This window comes from Armigeres subalbatus, chromosome 3, assembly GCF_024139115.2.
Source record: "Armigeres subalbatus isolate Guangzhou_Male chromosome 3, GZ_Asu_2, whole genome shotgun sequence".
Classification (NCBI taxonomy): Eukaryota; Metazoa; Arthropoda; class Insecta; order Diptera; family Culicidae; genus Armigeres; species Armigeres subalbatus.
In genome coordinates this window covers 367,862,350-367,883,289 of record NC_085141.1, presented here as the reverse complement: position 1 = coordinate 367,883,289, position 20,940 = coordinate 367,862,350, and the positions used below count along the sequence as shown (strand labels likewise).

General features: G+C 42.8%; 1 protein-coding gene across 2 annotated transcripts in view; it reads left to right on the top strand.

Annotated features, from left to right (window-relative positions):
* LOC134226369 (zinc finger protein 675-like) overlaps nucleotides 1–20,940 on the top strand; it is a 143,769-nt gene extending 122,829 nt beyond the window's left edge. The window contains exon 4 of one of the 2 annotated variants that reach the window (XM_062707108.1): nucleotides 20,779–20,940. In XM_062707108.1, the coding sequence (XP_062563092.1) occupies nucleotides 20,779–20,925 (147 nt within the window). In that variant the 3' untranslated portion in view covers nucleotides 20,926–20,940. Of the gene's footprint in view, nucleotides 1–19,383; nucleotides 19,483–20,778 lie in introns of those variants that run through there. The other variant, XM_062707110.1, reaches the window with a different exon arrangement.

Here is a 20,940-nt window from a genome sequence, read left to right as displayed (position 1 = left end):
CAAATGATCACTACCATGGGGATCTTTGACCACCTTCCAAGTACAGTCCAACGATAATGAGCTCGAACAAATGGAAAGATCTAGACGGCTATCTCTTGCTGGAGGAGCCACTCGTGTAACTTCTCCTGTATTCAAAATTGACATATTGAAGTCGTCGCAGAGGTCGTATATCATTGTTGAACGGTTGTCGTCGTACAGTTCCCCCCAGCCTGTTCCGTGGGAGTTAAAATCTCCCAGGAGCAACCGTGGCTCGGGCATAACCGAGCAGATGTGCAAGAGATCTCTTCGAGATATCGCGGTGTTTGGAGGAAGATATATCGAGGCGATACTGAGGTCTTTTCCTCCAATAGTCACCTGACATGCGACAGGTTCGGTGCCAGACATCGGCGCAAGATCGACTCTATAGAAGGAGTGCTGTTTTTTGATCCCTAAAGCACCCCTCCATATCGATTTGCCCGATCGCGGCGGATTATGTTGAAATCAGGAAAATGAAGGTTCACATCACATAAAGCAAAAGCATCGCATTGTAATTTGTTAACTAAAAATTTAAAAATATCTAATTTTGGAAGAATACTTCGACAGTTCCACTGTAGAATCGAAATCATGTTGCCCTTATTGACTAAGTTAGCCATCGAAGGATACAAATGACTCGAGGAGGGGCATTTTCGAAGCCAGCTGCTTCAGGAGAGGAGTCAGAATAGGAAGAACAGTTTTGACCATGTTCTTCACGGGGTCGGAAGCATCAAAGAAGTTGAGGATGAGCTCCACGATGCCAGAAAGTGTGAACATTGGAGCGCTCCGGAGTTCTTCTGCTCGCTCTGTATGCTCTCTTTCTGGCTGAGAAATCGCAAAAATGGGGTATCTGGGATTTTAGATGTTCCCGGAAGCGGTGGAAACTCTCGATCATCCCGATGTGAAACCACAAAAGTTGATCGTTTTTGAGTATTTCCTCCCGCTTTGAATTTGACCATGTTGGATTGGGGCTCACTTTGAGGCTGTTTTCTAGGCTTTTTCGAGGGTCGCTGGCTCTGTTTTATTCTCTTCCTCGTTGAGCCATTGAAAACAAAGGGAACCCCATTTCCAACCTCGGAGTCAGAGCTACCTTGATCGTCCAAAGGAAGAGACGAGTAGATGGTGTCAGAAACGAGTGGAGGAGCGGCCTTCCTCGACATTTCGGCGTAACTTCGCCGAGAACGTTGCTGAAGAGACCGCTTCTGGTGGATTCGCTGCTGTATGTACGTTGGGCAAGCTTCAAGAGCATGTGGAGGGCTTTCGTTACAATAGACACATTTCGGTGCCGTCTTGCACGCTCCCTCCACATGCTTCTCTCCGCATGATGCAAAGCGAGGTTTATTCAGGGTGTCGACTACCTGGAAAAACCTGGAAAGTCAGGAAAAGTCAGGGAATTTCATTTTGGACCTGGAATATCAGGGAAAGTCATGGAATTTTGATTGAGGTCAGGGAAAAAATCACAAAACTGTAATAATAAAAATTCATATTGATTTAAAAAAAAGTCAAACTTTGAAGCATATTTTATTTTTTCGGTTGACCCGTTGGCAGTCTCTAGACTAAAAGTCTACTTCGGGCATATTCCATGTTCCTCATGGTAATCTAATTTGCCTCTATTAATCTATTTTAGATCAATAACAGAGGTTGCTCAAATGGTCACTGTTCAGGCCTGATCCAAATAGCTTTTATGAAAAGTCCCCCTTATAATTTATTATTTAAATTTAATAAATCACATGAATAAAGAAAAAAAAATACATATTTAGTTTTAGTGGTTTTGTGTAAGTAAGTAGTTTTTAAATTTTTTTGCAGTTTCTTCATTAGTGGCGTGCAAGTCATGTTCCCATCAAACAAAAAAAGTTCTAAAAGTTCGGTCAAATATTTAATCATCAATCGAGAGAGTTAGTCGTAATGTAAACGAGCTCGGTGGTCTAGTGGCTATCGCTACTGCCTTATAGCAGGAGGTCGTAGGTTGGGTTCAATTCTGGGCTCATCCCTTTTCTGCTTTGTAGTTCTATCTTAGTTTCTTCTGTGTTTCACGTTCTACCAAAACGATTCCTACTGTGATAACCTTCCACACAATCCCAAAACCTCCCGTGGCACCTATGAGAGGTCGTAGAGTTCTCTGCATCTTTCTTAAGTAGGTGTCCAACAAACCATCCTTCCCCTTCCTCAGCATTCGCAAGGACGTGGCCAGGACAGATCTCGACTATTGGAGAGTACATTGCTTCCATCTAAGAGTTAGTGATTAGTCCCAAATCAATATCTGTGGTAACGGATGAATGTAATGCTACTCTCATACAATAGTCTTGGCTTGTACCACCTACGAATTTGTGCGAACTGCTAAATGCTAATGCTAATGCTAATGGAGGGAGTTAGTCGTAATGTAATTATGTTTATGTGATTGTAGGAAATACGATATATCACAATGAATTTAAATTGCTGACTATGTATATTGCAAGTAATCGACTCCAATGAAAAACCAATAATATCTCATTATCTTTTGATGTAAATTTATCTCCTAAATGTTTGAAAACTATCTAGTGGAGGCAATCGAAACTGAATCGTAAGGCTTAAATGGGCCATAGTTCAGAACCGTTCAACAAACAATCATCAACAAATTCCAACTTACAATAAAAAACTTAATATTTTAAGGCTTATTTCACGTCGAATACTACGATCGAAAGTGCCACAAACAAGATTCTGTAGATAATGTTTAAAAACCATTTCATGAACTTCCATTTGATGATGGGCTTATAAAGACATTGGCACTTAGGTGGTCAAATTATTGAGCATGTTGAGATAATGATAGTGGATAAAAGCATAATATGGTCTACCGCATGTAATTAAAATTTTGTAGATTTATTAGAGTGATTTTGTATGCATAAAATAAGTTCATCACTAAACGTTACTTTTGATGTTTACAAAACAATTTTATCAGGAAATATTCTGGTTGATGTTTGAGAATTTTGTCCAGAAATTACTTCAGTGAGATTCACTGGATTCTGTTTTTACACGATTTACATTTTCTCAATTTTTAATTCTTTCTAAATGTTTAACGCATAATAATAACCATGTGATTTTTCTTTGAATTATTTAGAATTTTTTTGAACATGTTGCATTGAAGTCGCACGATCCAAATTACCAGCAAAAAAATGTTTAAAACAGAATCCTGTGTACTTTGGAATGTCTTCTGAAGATAATTATAATTAGGGGGAATAACGGCTTTGGCAGGTTTTGTTCTATTATTGTCGAGGGGTTTTATTATGACTGATTTTGCTCAAATTTGGCCTAAACATTCTTTGCATATCAATATTTGCATAAGAATATTGTGGCCAAATTTCATAAAATTCGGTCGACAAATTACTTCAAAATTCTCCCTGAAAAATAAAAAATGTTCAGTAGTTTTTTTTTCAAAAACTCTACTTTAAAAAACTTAATAGATTGTATGGTATTTACTCAAATTAGAATGTATTTGTGGAGGGATTCATACTAAAAATATGCCAAGGAATCTTCAAACATTTTTCCACGATTTCGCTTGTTGTAGTTGTTGAAAAAGTCTAACATCGAGTTGATAATATTTGAAGTTTCTGTAAAAAAAAACAATGCTGTAATTACAAAACGATTGATCCACTTTGGAAGTTTTGGCTCGGCTCGGCTCGGTTTTGACTAAAACTCGATAAAATAAATGGAATAGATGTAGGGGCCCTCCTTAGCCGTGCGGTAAGACGCGCGGCTACTAAGCAAGACCATGCTGAGGGTGGCTGGGTTCGATTCCCGGTGCCGGTCTAGGCAATTTTCGGATTGGAAATTGTCTCGACTTCCCTGGGCATAAAAGTATCATCGTGTTAGCCTCATGATATACGAATGCAAAAATGGTAACCTGGCTTAGAAAACCTCGCAATTAATAACTGTGGAAGTGCTTAATGAACACTAAGCTGCGAGGCGGCTCTGTCCCAGTGTTGGGGATGTAATGCCAATAAGAAGAAGAAGAAGAAGATGTAGCTCTCCCTAGCATTTGAGGCTAGTTATGCCACTTCTTCTCCGAAGGACTTGAGCATATTCAAACCAAAATATTTAAAGTATCCTGGACTTATTATAAGTGCTGAATGGATTTGTGTAAGATTGTAGGAATTGAATTCTTAAATATCTGTAAGATTGCAAGCAGTAAATGATGATTATCAGAAATCCATACACCCCACAGAAAGTGAATAAGCATTCTTATTCCGTCAGAGAAGGTTTTTTGGCGTTCCCGATAATACCCGCAAATCCGTAAGCATTTTTTCACGGAATTCTAGATTTCTAGAAGCTCCCACGATTGTTTCTGAAAGAGTTACAAAGTCTTGTCAAAAGATAAGATAGGTACAAGATTTCACATAAATTTCCAGAAAGAATATGAAAACTTTAACGATTTGAAAAAGTAGCCGTGGAGGTCTATTGCGATTCTAAAGAAACCGTGAGAATTCCGAAGGTTGATGAGGGCACCATAAAGTTTATAACATTAAATAATTGGGGCCAATTTTGGAGAGATGGTTGTAATGCTGAATTATAATAGCCTTTCGGGAGCTCTGCGCATTTACTAGAATCTTTGTGAACGACCAGAATTACCTACCATTTATTACAAAACCTTAATGTTCTGCTTCTACAAGTGAATAGGCTTCCAATAACTCAGGAACTCGTTTGGTCTTCAAGGATTTAAACATGCAGAAATTTTCATACGCTTAAGAATTGGAAAAAAAAATCATACCTGGAATTTTTCGAGAAATTACTGGAAAGTCAGGGAAAGTCAGGGAATTTTATTTTTAAATTTGAGTCGACACCCTGTTATTGCAACAGTACTGAGCGGTGTGGCCCAGCTGCTTGCAATTAACACAATTCATCACCTTCGGTACATACAGCCGAACAGGTAGACGAAGTTTGCCAATCACTACGTAGTCAGGCAGTGCGGACCCGGAAAAAGTGACGCAGAAAGAGTCAGACGGGGAATAACTCCGCTTCTCTCCCTCCTGCGACACCGAATACATTTGTTTGCAATCCAGTATCGCAACAGGAGGCAAAGAAACGTTCTTGAAACGACCGAAACCTTGTGTCAAATCGTCGCATGTCAAACTTCCCTCCGTCACCACCCCGCGATCTCGCACACTGCTGACGGTAAAAACACCCTATATTCGAGAGTGAAAAGCTCACAGGTGACAATCTCGTTGGCCTGTTTGCGATCACTGACCGTGACACGGAGTTTACTGGACCCAGCCATGTCAATGGTCGTGACAGACGAAAATCGCTTTTCCAGATCTTTGCTAATCTGGCTGATATTCAAACGTTTGCCTTTGGGTCGAAAGAAAACAACATACGGCCCACTAGAGTCGTGAGGGTAGACCTTGGGACGGGGGCTCGTAGAGGAAATTTTAGCGTTGCTGGTGTCCATTTCGTTTTGGTTTGGAACACCCGAATGCAACGAAACATCTGACATGGAATACGAAGTACCCCCGCCAACTTCGCCTTCGCGCATTGCGGACACGAAATGCGCCGCTGCAGCGAGGCACAATCTCTTTTAAAACTAAACAATTATCACAAGGGCAGAAAAAAACACACACACAAACAAAATAATGATTTGGGACAGAGGGGAAGACGAGTAAAAAAGAAAGAAAAAAACTATTCCAATAAGATGGAGAAGAGAGGGGAACAATGAGAGGGAGCTCAATTAAATACTTGCGTTCACACTGCTGTGTTGCCGGCTAACAGTTCTGGCAGCACCAGGGCACCGACACCCAATTTTTTCATTATGGATTTTGACAGGTTCGCCTGTTTGTGCTTTTTTGGGTGATAAATTTATCCCCCAGTGTCAAATCACCCCAATACTGATTTATTTTGCAATAGTATGTGCGCGAATTTTGAATGTTTACGTTTTTACAGGAGAATATGATGCAAAACGCCCATTTCACTCAATAATGCAACATGATACAATCATGAGAAAATAGAGAAAAAATGAACGAACTATAAATTAAAACTATTTTACACTCGATTCCATGCTTTAAACTTAAGAATGTTCAACTTATTTGCTCAATTCTTTAGAATGCTACTTGCACAAGGCACTGTCTATGCCTTCGTTCGTTTTATATCATTTTCACCCTGGAAATTGTTTATGTTGCATTCGCAGTGCACTCGTATTGGTGACTCAGAAAATATGTGACAAAGATGGCGTAGCTTGTCATCCCCGTGGGCAGCACACACTAGCTCGATGGACACTCGCCGGTGGTGCGGTCGAAGCGAACCACGCTATTGTTGGTGTTCTCGCCGCACCCAACACTGCAACTGGGTGGATGGATGGTGGCAGGACGGCAGCGTCTGTGTTGGTGGAGACGCACGATGGATGATGACTGTCGGCGTGGGACGATGATGCCTGCGCCTGCGATGGACGCCGAATAAACTGCAAAGTTTTGCGTAGTTGCAAAACCAACGAAATGACTACTTAACTGCTACAGCTAAGCACCACTTCCACTCAAGCACTATGCTTCAAAACACTTTCGGAAAAAAAACCACTACCTGTACTTCAGGAAAAAAACCGAATGAGAAGCAGACCGTACGCGGACTTACAACCGTCTCGCACGGATGCTCGACGTGGAATGATGAATTTTAACTATTTTTTATTTAGTTATCTTCGAATTCATCCACACATTTGCTCTCCCGTTGTAATCCCGTTGTCAACATCGCATCTTTCTAGTTGTCATCATCGTATGCGGATTTGTTTATCGCCCTTACACCAACTAGGGAAATCACACAGGTCGGCATGACGGCACCCACCTAAACAACATTGTTTGGAAAGCTATTTTAATATTCCTTACATATCACAATCTCCATGTTCAGTTGAATGAACTATTTCATTAAGTTAAAAATTATTGAACAAACTATATTTTGCCAAAAAGTTTCTCAATTTAAACAGTCCGTCTGGTTCGATTACTAAACAAAGCCGCTCAGATCGACACAATTGTAATTCTATTCAAAGTCTTGTCAGCACTAGCACAAGTTGCTCAGTGACCAGCAGCTAAACCGTTGATATACAAATAACGATGAATGCCCACGACACATCCTTACCCTACCCAATCCAATCCAATTTTCACACCAAAGCTAGAACACTTCAACGCACTTCAATAATCACTCACTTTCCATGATTTAACAACGCTGAATTCTACTAATTAAACACCCCGCACAAATTATTACATATCATTGGGAATACATCTTAAATGGTATGCACACTCTTTACACTTTCATGGGCGCTCGGAATATTTGTTCTATATTATTTCATTCCTCCTATTATTAAAATTTATTAAATAAACGCAGCATTTCAAATAATGAGATCTAACATATGTACGCCACACAGGGCACAAAGACACCTGAAATTCTAGATCGCATATCTACTTAATTATTGGTGGCTTCAATATCCCACTCAGTGCAGCTTGACAAAAAACACAAATTAAACGACTAATACCAAAATAATAACAGAGGTTTGATGGCATTATGTGCATAAAAAGAAAAACTCACCGAAGACGTTTGGTATACAATCAATAAATGTTCGGAACAAACCGTAAAACTCGTCTAACCAAACGTATCGCCGTCGTCCTTTCGCCCAATGTATAGCCTTGTCAAGCATCTCTGGCCACTTTCATCCGTCGTAAGAAAAACATCAATTTGCTAAACGCTTCCATTTAAGACCTGATCCTGATAAATTATTTGGCAGAATCAAGATTTTCTTTTCTTCTTATACTCCAAGATCTAAAAAAAAATACTCAGCAAGATATTCCAAGAACTTTTTTCACTTATGGAAGTATCAAAAATTTGACGCGTGGGAGAAAAAACGTCCGAATCGAATCATGGCACACTTCGGACTCCCTTGAAAATACCGCTTTCTTATTATTTGGATTAAGCCGAAACAAACAGCCTTTTTCTAGGCTATAAGAGTTAAATAATTTTCGCTATCGTACGGAACGGACTCGCAGGCCCATCTGTCGGAGGGCAAAGATACAGTCTACATCCTCTGCTGAGCCAACTGATGGCTCATTCGAATTCCAGACAGAGATTTTTTTTCTGAATTGCTCATGAAAATTGTTATAATAATGGTTGAGCTATTATCATCCAAATTAGGTGATTTCATTTTTATCCATCCTTAGCCGTGCGGTAAGACGCGCGGCTACAAAGCAAGACCATGCTGAGGGTGGCTGGGTTCGGTTCCCGGTGCCGGTCTAGGCAATTTTTGGATTGGAAATTGTCTCGACTTCCCTGGGCATAAAAGTATCATCGTGCTAGCCTCATGATATACGAATGCAAAAATGGTAACCTGGCTTAGAAACCTCGCAGCTAATAACTGTGGTGTAGACTGGCCCAGATTACTATGGGAAGAAATTTTTTTTGTCGAATTCCACGGGGCACCCCCCAGAATTGTGTCTTTGGGTGAGAAAATCAATCTCTGAAAATTTCAGCTCAATCGCTTGTTGCATAAGCTGGCGCATTTGATTTGAAGTTTGTATGGGGATTTCAGCCAAAATGTATAGGAAAATACAACTCCGTCACTCATTCGATCTGGAAATTGGTTCTGATTGCTCGATTGACCTCAGAATTGCAAAAACGGCAGTTGGTATGCTACAGAACAATTTCACAGAACATTGTAAGATGATTGAATGAACTTTTATATGGATTTCGGCTGAATTATTAGGAGCTGATTTGTGTATTTTTGGGTTTTTTGATCGAATCGCATCAGCCGAAATCCATATAAAAGTTCATTTAATCATCATACAATGTTCTGTGAAATTGTTCTGTAGCATACCAACTGCTGTTTTTGCAATTCTGAGGTCAATCGAGCAATCAGAACCAATTTCCAGATCGAATGAGTGACGGAGGTGTATTTTCCTATACATTTTGGCTGAAATCCCCATACAAACTTCAAATCAAATGCGCCAGCTTATGCAACAAGCGATTGAGCTGAAATTTTTAGAGATTGATTTTCTCACCCAAAGACACAATCCTGGGGGGTGCCCCGTGGAATTAGACAACTTTTTGTTTCCTGGGCCAGTCTACTGTGGTGACTAAGCTGCGAGGCGCCTCTGTCCCAGTGTGGGGATGTAATGCCAATAAGAAGAAGAAGATGTATATTTGAAGGTCTAGTCATGTCAAGTCCTACGTCCACTTCGTGGTTATGTAACAGATATTACTGTTGTTTTTTTTTTATCAATAACAAAAAATCCCTCATTTGGTGAAAAATCGATTGATGGCTTTTTCTTGATGTTTTTTTTTCTAAATTGGTTATGAAAATTGTAATCATAATGTTTGGGCTGTTATCGTCGATTTTTTCTTATACAAAAAGTCCTGCGTCCACTTCGCGGGTAGGGCACAGACATTACCCACTGTTCATTTTTTTATGGATATTAACCCAGAAGATCATTCATTCCTAACGACTCGCACACGGCAGGCACTGCTTCTTTTATACACAATGAAAATCTTGCGGTGGACCAGTGCTGCTTTTATCTGTCCTTTGATCTCAAAAATCCTTTTTCTTCTGTACTAATTAATTATGAAAAAATCTGTACCAAAATTTGTACCACCAATGACAAAAGAGTACAGTCCGGATCCATCGGCGAAGACCACTGCGACGAAAAGGGACTAGCGATTGGAAATCGGTTCATGAACCTGCAAATCTTTCAACTTCATCGGGAGCACACACATACACGCCGATGTGCCCAAGGACCGTGCATTCGGCATCGTAGCGCTGCAGGAAGTTTGATGGAAGGGATCAATGGTGCGAACGCGGCAACACACACGAGCTGGGAACAGCTTTCACAGTGATGGGCGATATGCAAAGGCGCGTGATCGGGTGGTGGCCGATCAACGAGAGAATGTGCAGGCTGACGAACGAAAACGGCCTATGACTAATTGATTTCGCCACCTCCAAGAATATGGCCATTCGCAGCACCTACTTCCAACACAGCCTTCCGATCACTACTGCAGACAGAATCACAAATAGACCACGTTCTGATTGATGGAAGGGTATTTCTCCGACATTATCGACGGCAGAACATATCGTGGCGCAAACATCGACTCTGACTCTGACTATCTGGTGAAAGTTAAACTGCGCCCAAAACTATCCGTCATCAACAATGTTCGGTACCGACGATCGCCGCGGTATGACCTAGAACGACTGAAACAACCTGATGTCGCCACTGCATACGCGCAACATCTCGAGGCAGCGTTGCCGGAAGAGGGTGAGCTTGATGGGGCTCCTCTTGAGGACTGCTGGAATACAGTTAAAGCAGCCATTAACGACGCAGCGGAGAACAACGTAGAGTATGTGGGACGAAGTCGATGAAACAAATGGTTCGACGAAGAGTGCAGGCAGATTCTGGAGATGAATGACACAGTATTCGGCAGAACATGGAACGTTATAGACGGAAGCGGAGACAGCAAAAGAAACGCCGCCTGGAAGAAGCGGAGTGCGAGGAGATGGAACAGCTGTGTCGTTCTCAAGAAACACGCAAGTTGTATCACAAGCTCAACGCATCCCGCAAAGGCTTCGTGGCGCGAGCTAAAATGTGCAGGGATGAGGATGGGAGCATCTTGACGGACGAACGTGTGGTGATCAAAAGGTGGAAGCAGCACTACGAGGAACAGTTCAGCGGACGATGGAATCCAACCAGCCCCCACCTTGAGGGAAGTTAAGGATGCCATCCAACAGCTGAAGGCCAATAAAGCAGCTGGTGAGGATGGTATCGGAGCTGAGCTCATCAAGATGGGTCCGGAAAAGCTGGCCAATAGCCTGCACAAACTGATAGTCAGAATCTGGGAAACTGAACAGCTGCCTGAGGAGTGGAAAGAAGGGGTCATTTGCCCTATCTACAAGAAAGGCGACAAGCTGAAGTGTGAAAACTTTTGTGCGATCACTATCCTTAATGCCGCCTACAAAGTGATAACCCAGATCATCTTCCGTCGCCTGTCACCATTAGTGAATGAGTTCGTGGGAAACTATCAAGTCGGTTTCGTTGACGGCCGCTCGACAACGGACCAGATCTTTACTATACGGCAAATCCTTCAAAAATGCCGTTAACACCAGGTCCCAACGCATCATATGTTCATTGATTTCAAGGCGGCATACGACAGTATAGACCGCGTAGAGCTATGGAAAATTATGGACGAGAACAGCTTCTCTGGGGAGCTTACCAGACTGATCAAAGCAACGGTGGATGGTGTGCAAAACGTGTGAAGATTTCGGGCAAACACTCCAGTTCGTTTTCAAATCGCGCCGGGGACTAAAACAAGGTGATGAACTTTCGTGCCTGTTATTCAACATTGCGCTAAAATGTGTCATGCGGAGAGCCGGGTGTAACAACCGGGGTACGATTTTCGACAGATTCAGTTGATTTATTTGTTTCGCGGATGACATGGACATTGTCGGTCGAACATTTGCAAAGGTGGCAGAACTGTACACCCGCCTTCAACGTGAAACAACAAAGAAGACAAAGTACATGCTTGTGGGCGGAACCGAGCGCGACAGGGCCCGCCTGACAAGCTGTGTCACGATAGACGGGGATATCTTCGAGGTGGTCGAGGAATTCGTCTACCATGGATCCTTGCTAACGGCTGATAACAATGTTAGTCGTGAAATACGAAGGCGCATCATCTGTGGAAGGGCCTACTACGGGCCTACTACGGACGAAACTGCGGTCAAAAAAAAATTCACCACCGCACCAATGTGTCATGTGTCATGGACTTGCAAGCTTTCGGAGTATTCGAGAGACGGGTGCTTAGGACCATCTTTGGCGGTGTGCAAGAAGACGGTGTGTGGCGGCAAAGAATGAACCACGAGCTCGCCCAGCCCTCGCCCACGAGCTCTACGGCGAACCCAGTATCCAGAAGGTAGCTGAAGCCGGAAGGGTACGATGGGCAGGGCATGTGGCAAGAATGCCGGACAGCAACCCTGCAAAGATGGTGTTCGCTTCCGATCCGGCAGGTACAAGACGGCGTGGAGCGCAGCGAGCGAGATGGGCAGACCAGGTGCAAAACGACTTGGCGAGCGTGGGGCGCTTTCGAGGATGGAGAGATGCGGCCTCGAACCGTGTATGGTGCCGTCAAATTGTTGATTCCGTGCTATCTGTTTAGATGTAAACTAAATAAATGAAAGAATGTGATCCAGGTGCATAAGGCAATAGAACGCTGATTTTCTAGTTTTGCAAGCCAGCTCATGGTTAAACTTGTCGAAGGCAGATATGAGATTAGTGTAAACGGGAAACGGCATTTACTTGGAATTTTAAACAATGTTCTTTATGGTAACGATGTAAAACTGACGAAATTCGTGTTCACAGAGTGACCCCAAAAAGAAACCATACTGATGGGGGCAGATGTAATTCTTGCAGGAACCGAACATTTAATCGTTCATCGACGACTCGAACACTTTCAACTTCACTCCGAGTGATGTGATGCCACGGTAGTACATATAATTATTTGTATCGCCGACAATTAGAGGGCAAATCGCACAAGAAATCGTTAGCATCCTCTATTCATCACGCGGTTCCCACACCTACCTTTTACCAAAGACACGTATACTTTCATTTCATTTCCATAGTCCGGAAATAAATGGTAGATTATCACTCATCTGGTAGTGAGTGTCCATAAAAATGGCCCTTGAGACCGACACTGGGATAACAAACTTAATGTCCTCTTATCCATCCTTTACTTGGAACCGACCGAAACGTTTTTCCGGCAGATGGACAGCAAAAACGCCCTCTCCCATAAAGTGTCACAGGATGACTGTGAAGCATCCGTGAGAACAAAAGACATGAAGGGAGAAAAAAAAATGTTAAGGCTTTTCGCAGCTCCAGCAGCGCAGTCAGCGTTGGGAACCTTCCGCACAAAGGTACAAAAGGAAAGCAGCTTGTCATTTTTCATCAGTTTCATTTTAATGAAGGAATATTTATTCTCATAAGCACCTTTTCTGCTGTCGTGTTGCCTCCTGTTTTTCATGGCCCGTTTCGGCGTGCTGTAATGAACAGATGGACAAACGGAGCAAGGCGGACAAATGGTGGCCGAATACCGAGCAGAATTCATTGAAAACTGTTGAGGATCTACATGAAAGCGATGATCTGAACAAAATTTTTGAGCATTTAAAAAAATAACGATAATCTGCAGAAGAAAGCTTGGATATCTACTAAATAGTATAAAAAAAAGTCAAATATAGAATCTGAAAAACTGGGGAACAATGTTGAATATTTGAAGCAAAAAGTTGACAACATGTTATTAAATGTAAGGAAATTTGTTAACAATCTTTACCATCTGAAATCTAAAGAGAGAACAATTAAATCTGAAGAAAACTTCTGAGAATCGTAATTTTTTTTAAAATTTATTCCTCTCTTTATTTGGTGTTACTTGACCGCTTCTGCTTCTGCTCGTCTGCTGTACAGAATACACAGATAATCTATTTTTAGATTTCCATCACTCATCATTGTTGTCGTTGCCGGTCGATCTCACCGTGTCTCCATTGTGTCCATTTATGCTTGTAGTGAATCGAAAGATCGTTGTATTGCTCGGTTGCCATTTATCCGTGTTCATTGTAGGATTGCTTCCGAGAAGAACAATAATTTGTTAGTCGTCAATCAGGCAGTCGTGACGGTAAGGCGCGTTCCCCAAAACTCCGCTGTATGGAGTGCGCATCTAGCGACTGACGAGGGTTTGATGGAGGGGTTGGGAATCAAATCCATGACCGTCCGCTTAGAAGGCATACGTGTAGCCAATTACGCTAAGGGACCCCTCAATCTTGAAATAATGTTGAATCTAGAAATAATGAATATCAAGCACAAAACTAATTAGAATAATAAAATACTAACATGCTCATTCGATAAGTAAAGTAAAATGTGGTTAAATGTTCTAGAAAATTCTAGAACATATTTTGTAAATCTGAAGAAAACAGATTGGGAATGTGATGAACATATTGTGAATCCGAACTTAAGAAAGAAGTATGAGAGTCAAAATAAGGCTGTCCATGTCCATCAAAACTGTCAATTATCGCCTTTCTAGATTCCATCCATTTTCCGCCTAGACATTCGCCACTGCGAAACAGTCGGACAGAATTTCGCTCGTTTCCCGGTGTCATCATCTCGTGCTGTTGCTTCATCATTTCAGTGGAAGTATAAACACACAGTAATAGAGGTGGGTTCCTAGGTAATCTGGACCCCAGAAGTGTCAGAAACAGAGTCGACGGTGGTAGGTCGGACCCAGCCAAAGTAAGTGTTTTTCCAACTCCCACGACGATGAAGCAAAAAGACAAAAAGTACGCTCCTTATGCTCAATGACGCTGCTAATGAGAGTAAATGAGTCCTTCTATCAGCAGCAGCAGCCGCCCGGTCTAGTCACAACAACAGCTTGGCCGGCTGGGACCGTCGTCTATTTATCTACCGGTCGGTCCGGTAACTTATGCGGCTTGGATCTGTATCTTTTTGTGCGTGGGCTACAATCGGTCTCATCAAGTTGAGGCACAGAGTGCGTGGTGGGCGGTTGGTCGGAGCGTCATCGAGGATTACCTACGGGCTAAACGCCCTCCATCGGATGAAAAATGAATTACTGTAGAGCCAGGTGCTTTTGCGTTTGAACCGTACAATGTTGAGAAGGAAATATTCCGATTCCGATTCACCTCAGAATTATAATGATCATAATTCAGCGTGATTTTTTGAAAGCAGTCTTCAAAAAATCACACTTTTAGAGTTGCTAAGATATAAAAAAATAGGAGTAAGATGAATCCCAATCTCGTAAATGATCGCAATCCTGGGATTCAATCCTAAATTATTTGGTATTTTTTTTTTTACATTCAATCAATTCGGCGTAATTCACATCAAATTGTCAATTATGGAGGTTTTTTCACTAATGAGAGTTTTATATTTACGAAGCGTTGGTCTGTTGCTGTAGAAAGGCTATCAAACTCAATGGGTTCAGATGAAGGATTTGAATCATATCTCCAACAACACGAAGCAATACAAAATTGCACTCGAATTTTGCTGTGATCATACAAGAACGAGACGAGCTCGGTGGTCTAGTGGCTACCGCTTCTGCCTTATAAGCAGGAGGTCGTTGGTTTAATTCCATGCTCTCGTCCCTTTTCCTACTTTGTATTTCTGTCTTAGTTCTATCTGTATTTCACGTTCTACCAAAACGATTCCTACTGTTATAACCTTCCACACAAACCCAAAACTTCCCGTGGCACCTATGAGAGGTCGTAGAGTTCTCTGCATCTTTCTTAAGTAGGTGTCCAACTAACCATCCTTCCCCTTCTTCAGCATTCGCAAGGACGTGGCCAGGACAGATCTCGACTATTGGAGGGTGCATTGCTTTCATCTAAGAGATAGTGATTAGTCCCAAATCAATATCTGTGGTAACGGATGAAAGTGATGCTACTCTCGTACAATAGTCTTGGCTTGTACCACCTACGAATTTGTGCGAAATGCTCAATGCTAATGCTAATGCTAATATAAATCTACTACGTCCAGCTTGTAGTTGCAGTACGAAGCTTCAAAGCTACAAATACGAACTTGTTAGAGAATTTTGAATTATTATTTGTTGCAGATATAGATCCAAAGAAGCACCGGCTTAAAATATGAAATTTGTTTTGTTGGGATCCTGCACCGAACCCGTTCGTTGAATACTGATTACGATGAGTGATGGTTTCTTAAGAAGCAAATCGATTTAAAGATGAAATTGTCAGAAATATATACTGCGCCTTCAAAAACAATAAAAATTTGGCGTTCTCGAAAACCATTCTTTTTCTCATTGGCATTACATCCACATACTGGGATAGAGGCGCCTCGCAGCTTAGTGTTCGTTGAGCACTTTCACAGTTATTAACTGCGAGGTTTCTAAGCCAGGTTACCATTTTTGCATTCGTATATCATCAGGCTAGTAGCACGATGATACTTTTATGCCCAGGAAAGTCGAGACAATTTCCAATCCGAAAATTGTCTAGACCGGCACCGGGAATCCAACCCAGCCACCCTCAGCATGGTCTTGCTTTGTAGCAGTGCGTCTAACCGCACGGCTAAGGAGGGCCGAAAACCATTATTATTTTTTATTCTAAAAACTACTAATATTTGATAAGAAAATTATTTTGAGCTTTTTAGTGGAATGTTTTCACCTGTCATAAGACGAGTTTATACAATCCCATTGAATTCCACCACTTAATTGTATCTTGACAGATACGTATTTCGACCTCAACAGTAAGGCCGTCTTCAGTGTCTCGTACTTGACTCGACTCGAGTAAGTCGAGTCAAGTACGAGACACTGAAGATGGCCTTACTGTTGAGGTCGAAATACGTATCTGTCAAGATACAATTAAGTGGTGGAATTCAATGGGATTGTATAAACTCGTCTTATGACAGGTACTAATATTTGTTTAATTGCTTATTTGCGTTTGGCCAAGCGGTCAAAGTTTGACTTTAAATGTCTTAGAAATGCATGAAACGTGATGAGCAAATAAGACAAATAAGACAATTAACAGAAACAATATTTTAAGCTCTTTTTAGTGGAATGTATTCAACCGTCTAAGACGAGTTAAGATATCGAAATAATTGGTGGAATTAAATGGAGTTACTTAACTCGTCTTAGACGGTTGAAGACAAATAAGACAAATAAGACAAATAAGACAAATAAGTGAATCCCGGATAAACTTCCGGAGGAATCCCTGGAGAAACTTCCGGAGGAATTCCCAGAGGAGCTTCCGGATAAATTCCCGGAGGAATTCCTACAAGAGCTTCCTGGGGAATTCCCGAAGGAAATTCCAGAGGAATTCCCGGAGGAACTTTCTGAGGAATTCCCGGAGGAATTCTCAGAGGAATTTCCGGAGGAATTCCCAGAGGAAGTTCCGGAGGAGTTCCTGGAGGAACGACTTCGACTTCTTTTATTTCTTTATTGAGGCTTCGCCGCCATGAGCCTCTGGGTCTGCTTCTGATGCGATGTCCCGCTGGGTTCCAGTCTAATTCTTGTTTACAGATTTCGTTTCCGCCCCTACGTAGGGTGTGGCCGACTCTGCCCCACATCCGATCCCGAATTTCTGTTGCTATCGGCCTCTGGTGACAACGACGATGGAGCTCGTTGTTTGAGAACCAGACCCGAATTATATACCGCAGAATTATATACCGCATCTGTTGATGAACACATGCAGCCGTTGAGTGTTCTCCACTGATACACACCATGTTTCGCTGGCGTTTAACAGCTTAGATATCACGTTAGAGTTGAAAATTCGTATTTTAGTGCATTCACTTATCTGCCTGTTTTTCCAGATATTTCTTAAACTCGCAAAGGCAGCCCTTGCTTTCTTGATCCGTGCGCCTATGTCGATCTTGGTACCGCCGTTTGATGCCATTTGGCTACCAAGATATTATGGGAGCTTTCAACATTCTCCACTGGTTGCCCGGCTACTGTAAAACTGGAAGGAGTCACCGTGTTTACATCCAACGATTTGGTTTTGTTGACGTTGATGACTAAACTTGCCGAGGAGGAGCGCTCGGCAAGGTCGTTGAGCTTACCCTGCATATCAGCCATCATCAGCCAATTCGAAGTCGTTTAGGTGCTCCATGGTTATAGGCTGCCATAACAGCCCGCGGTTTGGTTCAGGGTCAATCGCATCTACCAGAATCTCGTCGATTACGATGAGGAACAGTAACATCCTTGCCTCACACCAGCTACGACCCGGATAGGGTCGGACAAGACCCCATTGTGCAGCACTCTACACGAAAAGGCCTCGTACTGTGCTTCGATGAGGCCGATGATTTTCTCAGGAACCCCCTTGCGTCTCAGAGTGCCCCACATATTCTCGTGATTGAGACGGTCGAAAGCTTTTTCGTAGTCAATGAATACCAAGTAAAGGGACTCTTGGAATTCGTTGACCTGCTCCAGAATAATGCGGAGCGTGACAATATGGTCCACAAAGGATCTTTCGGCACGGAATCCGGCTTGCTACCGCCAGAGAGTCGCATCGATCTTCTCCTGAATCCGGACTAGGATAATTTTGCACAGAACTTTGAGAACGGTACACAGCAACATAATGCCTCGCCAGTTATCGCATACAGTCAGGTCACCCTTTTTGGGCACCTTCACTAAGATACCTTGCATCCAGTCGACCGGGAAAGTTGCGGTGTCCCAGATATTACGAAATAAACGATGCAGTAGTTCAGTCAGCGGATCAGCTTTGAGCATCTCGGCTGATATGCGGTCGACCCCTGGGGCTGTATTCGATTTCATGCTTTGGATGGCTGTTTGAATCTCTAGCAGTGATGGAGCTTCGGTATTGACGCGTGTTATACGTCGGATCCTAGGCAGATCATGCCGAGGTGGTGATGGCCTGGCTGGCACTTGAAAAAGTGCTCGAACCAGCGTTTCAGCTGGTCAGTTGGGTCGGTCAATAACTGATCATTCGCGTCTTTCACAGGCATCGTTGCATTCATCTTCGCCCCGCTTAAGCGTCGTGAGATATCGTAGAGGAGGCGAATGTCCCCGGTTGCGGCGGCTCTCTTTCCTTCGTCGGCCAGAGAGGCGGACTCTTGTGGGCTCGCTTGTCCCGTCAACATGAGCGTTTTACTTCATTCAGAGCCGAGTATCGTTGACGGGCTAAGACTTTGGCTCCTCTGGTTTTTGATTGCTCTATCGCGGCTTTGACTACTCTTCGCTACTCTATCTTCCTCCATGTCTCATCGGTGATCCATTGTTCTCGCTGGTGGCGATGAAGGCATTCTTGATGGCGGTCCATTGGTCTTCCACGCTGCCACCTTCCGGAATATCTGCAACACGCGTCTCCAGTTCTTCAACGAAGGACCGTTTCACCGTGGCATCTTCCAGTCGGCGTGTATTGAATCGTCGTCCAACTCTTTTCTCCTGCCGACGAAACCGCGCAATGCCCAGGCGTGTTTCGCCGATGAGGAGGTGATGATCAGACGCGATATCGGCACTACGTTTGTTCCGTATATTAAGAAGGATCCGTTTCCATTTTCGGCTGACGCAGATGGGGTCGATTTGATTTTCTGTAAAGCCGAGACACCCACTTGACCTTGTGCACCGGTCGATGAGGGAAGAGTGATCCCCGATCATCATGTCGTTATTACCACAAATTTCTGCGAACTGCTCTCCGTTTTCGCTCATTTCTCCGAGACTATGGCGTCCCATAATGCGCTCATGGTTCGAGTTGTCGGATCCGATCTTCGCATTGAAGTCGCCCAAACAGATCTTTATATCACCCTTCGGGATTGAGTTGACTGTAGAAGTTCTCTTTGTCTTGCAGCATCGTTGGTGCATAATATTGGATTATAGTAAGGTTTCGGACCCGTGTTCTAAATCTGGCAACGATTATCCTTTCTCTTATAGGTTCCCACTTCATAAGCGCAGAGTGTGCCTGAGCGCTTAGTAGGAAGCCAACTCCGCGATGCCGGGGAGCGTGTTCACCTCGTAAACCAGAGTATAGCAGAACTTGTCCCGACGGTGTTCTCCAAAGTTTGGCCAACGGAATTCACTCAGTCCCAGGATCTCAAGCTTCATGCGGCGTGCCTCATTGCTGGAGAAGCTTTCTTAGGAATTTCTGGAGAAGCTTTCTTAGGAAATTCGGGACGAACTTCCTTAGGAACCCCGGAGGAATTTCCGTGGGAATCGGGGTGGGTCGAAGGGGTGGGTAGCAAGGTTTATGAAGAGGCACCCAAGTATATCAAAGCGTACAGCGAACCAAATTTCGGAAGATAAAGTTTAAGCATGGTTTGCCGAGGTCGAGCAGTACTTGGTGTCGAATGAATGGATGCATATTCTTAGCGTGCCAAATCGTGTCTTCATCATGGATGGAAGCGCTTTAAAATGGTTCCTAATCCCAGGAAAAAAGGGGGTTTGCTGCGAAGTCTTCGGAAAATGTACAAGCGATTCAAGGCAATTCAAACCGAGAGTCCTATACGGTCATGATGGCTGGCTCTGCAGCCGGAACTGATGTACTATTTCCGTTATTGCAAATAATTTTAGTATCTCTCCCGCCAAACGCAACCCGCTCCATTTAACCACTGGATGTTTCCTTCTTAAAGCCACAGAAAAGTTCCTGAGACACTGCTCGTTAAATGGAGGTTCAATCACGGTGGAGCCATGATCAGAAGATCGGATTTTGCACCTTTGTTGAAGCAAGCAATAAGGATAGAGGATGTGACAGGCGCAATGGAGAATAAAGATGTCACACTCAAGAATAGAATGGTTTCAGGAAGTGTGGTATTGTTCCGTGGGATTTGAATGCAATTGAATATAATTCATTGCCAAATCCGCATACGATTTCGAAAGAAAACAGACAGAACATCTCGCTTCTTGTCACCTCTACAGAAGATAAACCACAATTGTCAAGTTCCTAATTTCTCCGTGATTTGAACCGTCGACTACCAGAAGGATTACTGCTTGCTTTTGAACAGCAACAGAGGAACTTGTTTTGAACAGGAGACTCTGAAGCCACTCAGCTCTTTGATTTATGGAAAAGAGTATCTATCAAGATCAACGGTCCACCGGATTCTTTGAAATTAATCCATCCCAAATTGGTCTGAACCTTGGTGCATCGGTTCTAGAAGGTGAAGAATCCGAAAGCAAGTATGGAAGAAATGCTTATTAGAATTACATTTTTATAATTACAGTTGTACGTCCTGGCGAATATTGTACGGTAACCAGTAGCAACATATTTATCGAATACATATAATTTGGTATATTTTTCAACGCAGTGACTGCTCTAATGGTTTTTAATTTCAGCTCAACAGGAAAACGACCCCGAATTTGTGGACACATTTGTTACAAACAATTGCGCATTACAAGCGAAGTTGGATCTCCCACGTGAGACCGTGTACCTTGGAAATCAACAAGTTCAACAGGAACACCAACCCGAAACTATGGAAATGATTATACCAGGAAATT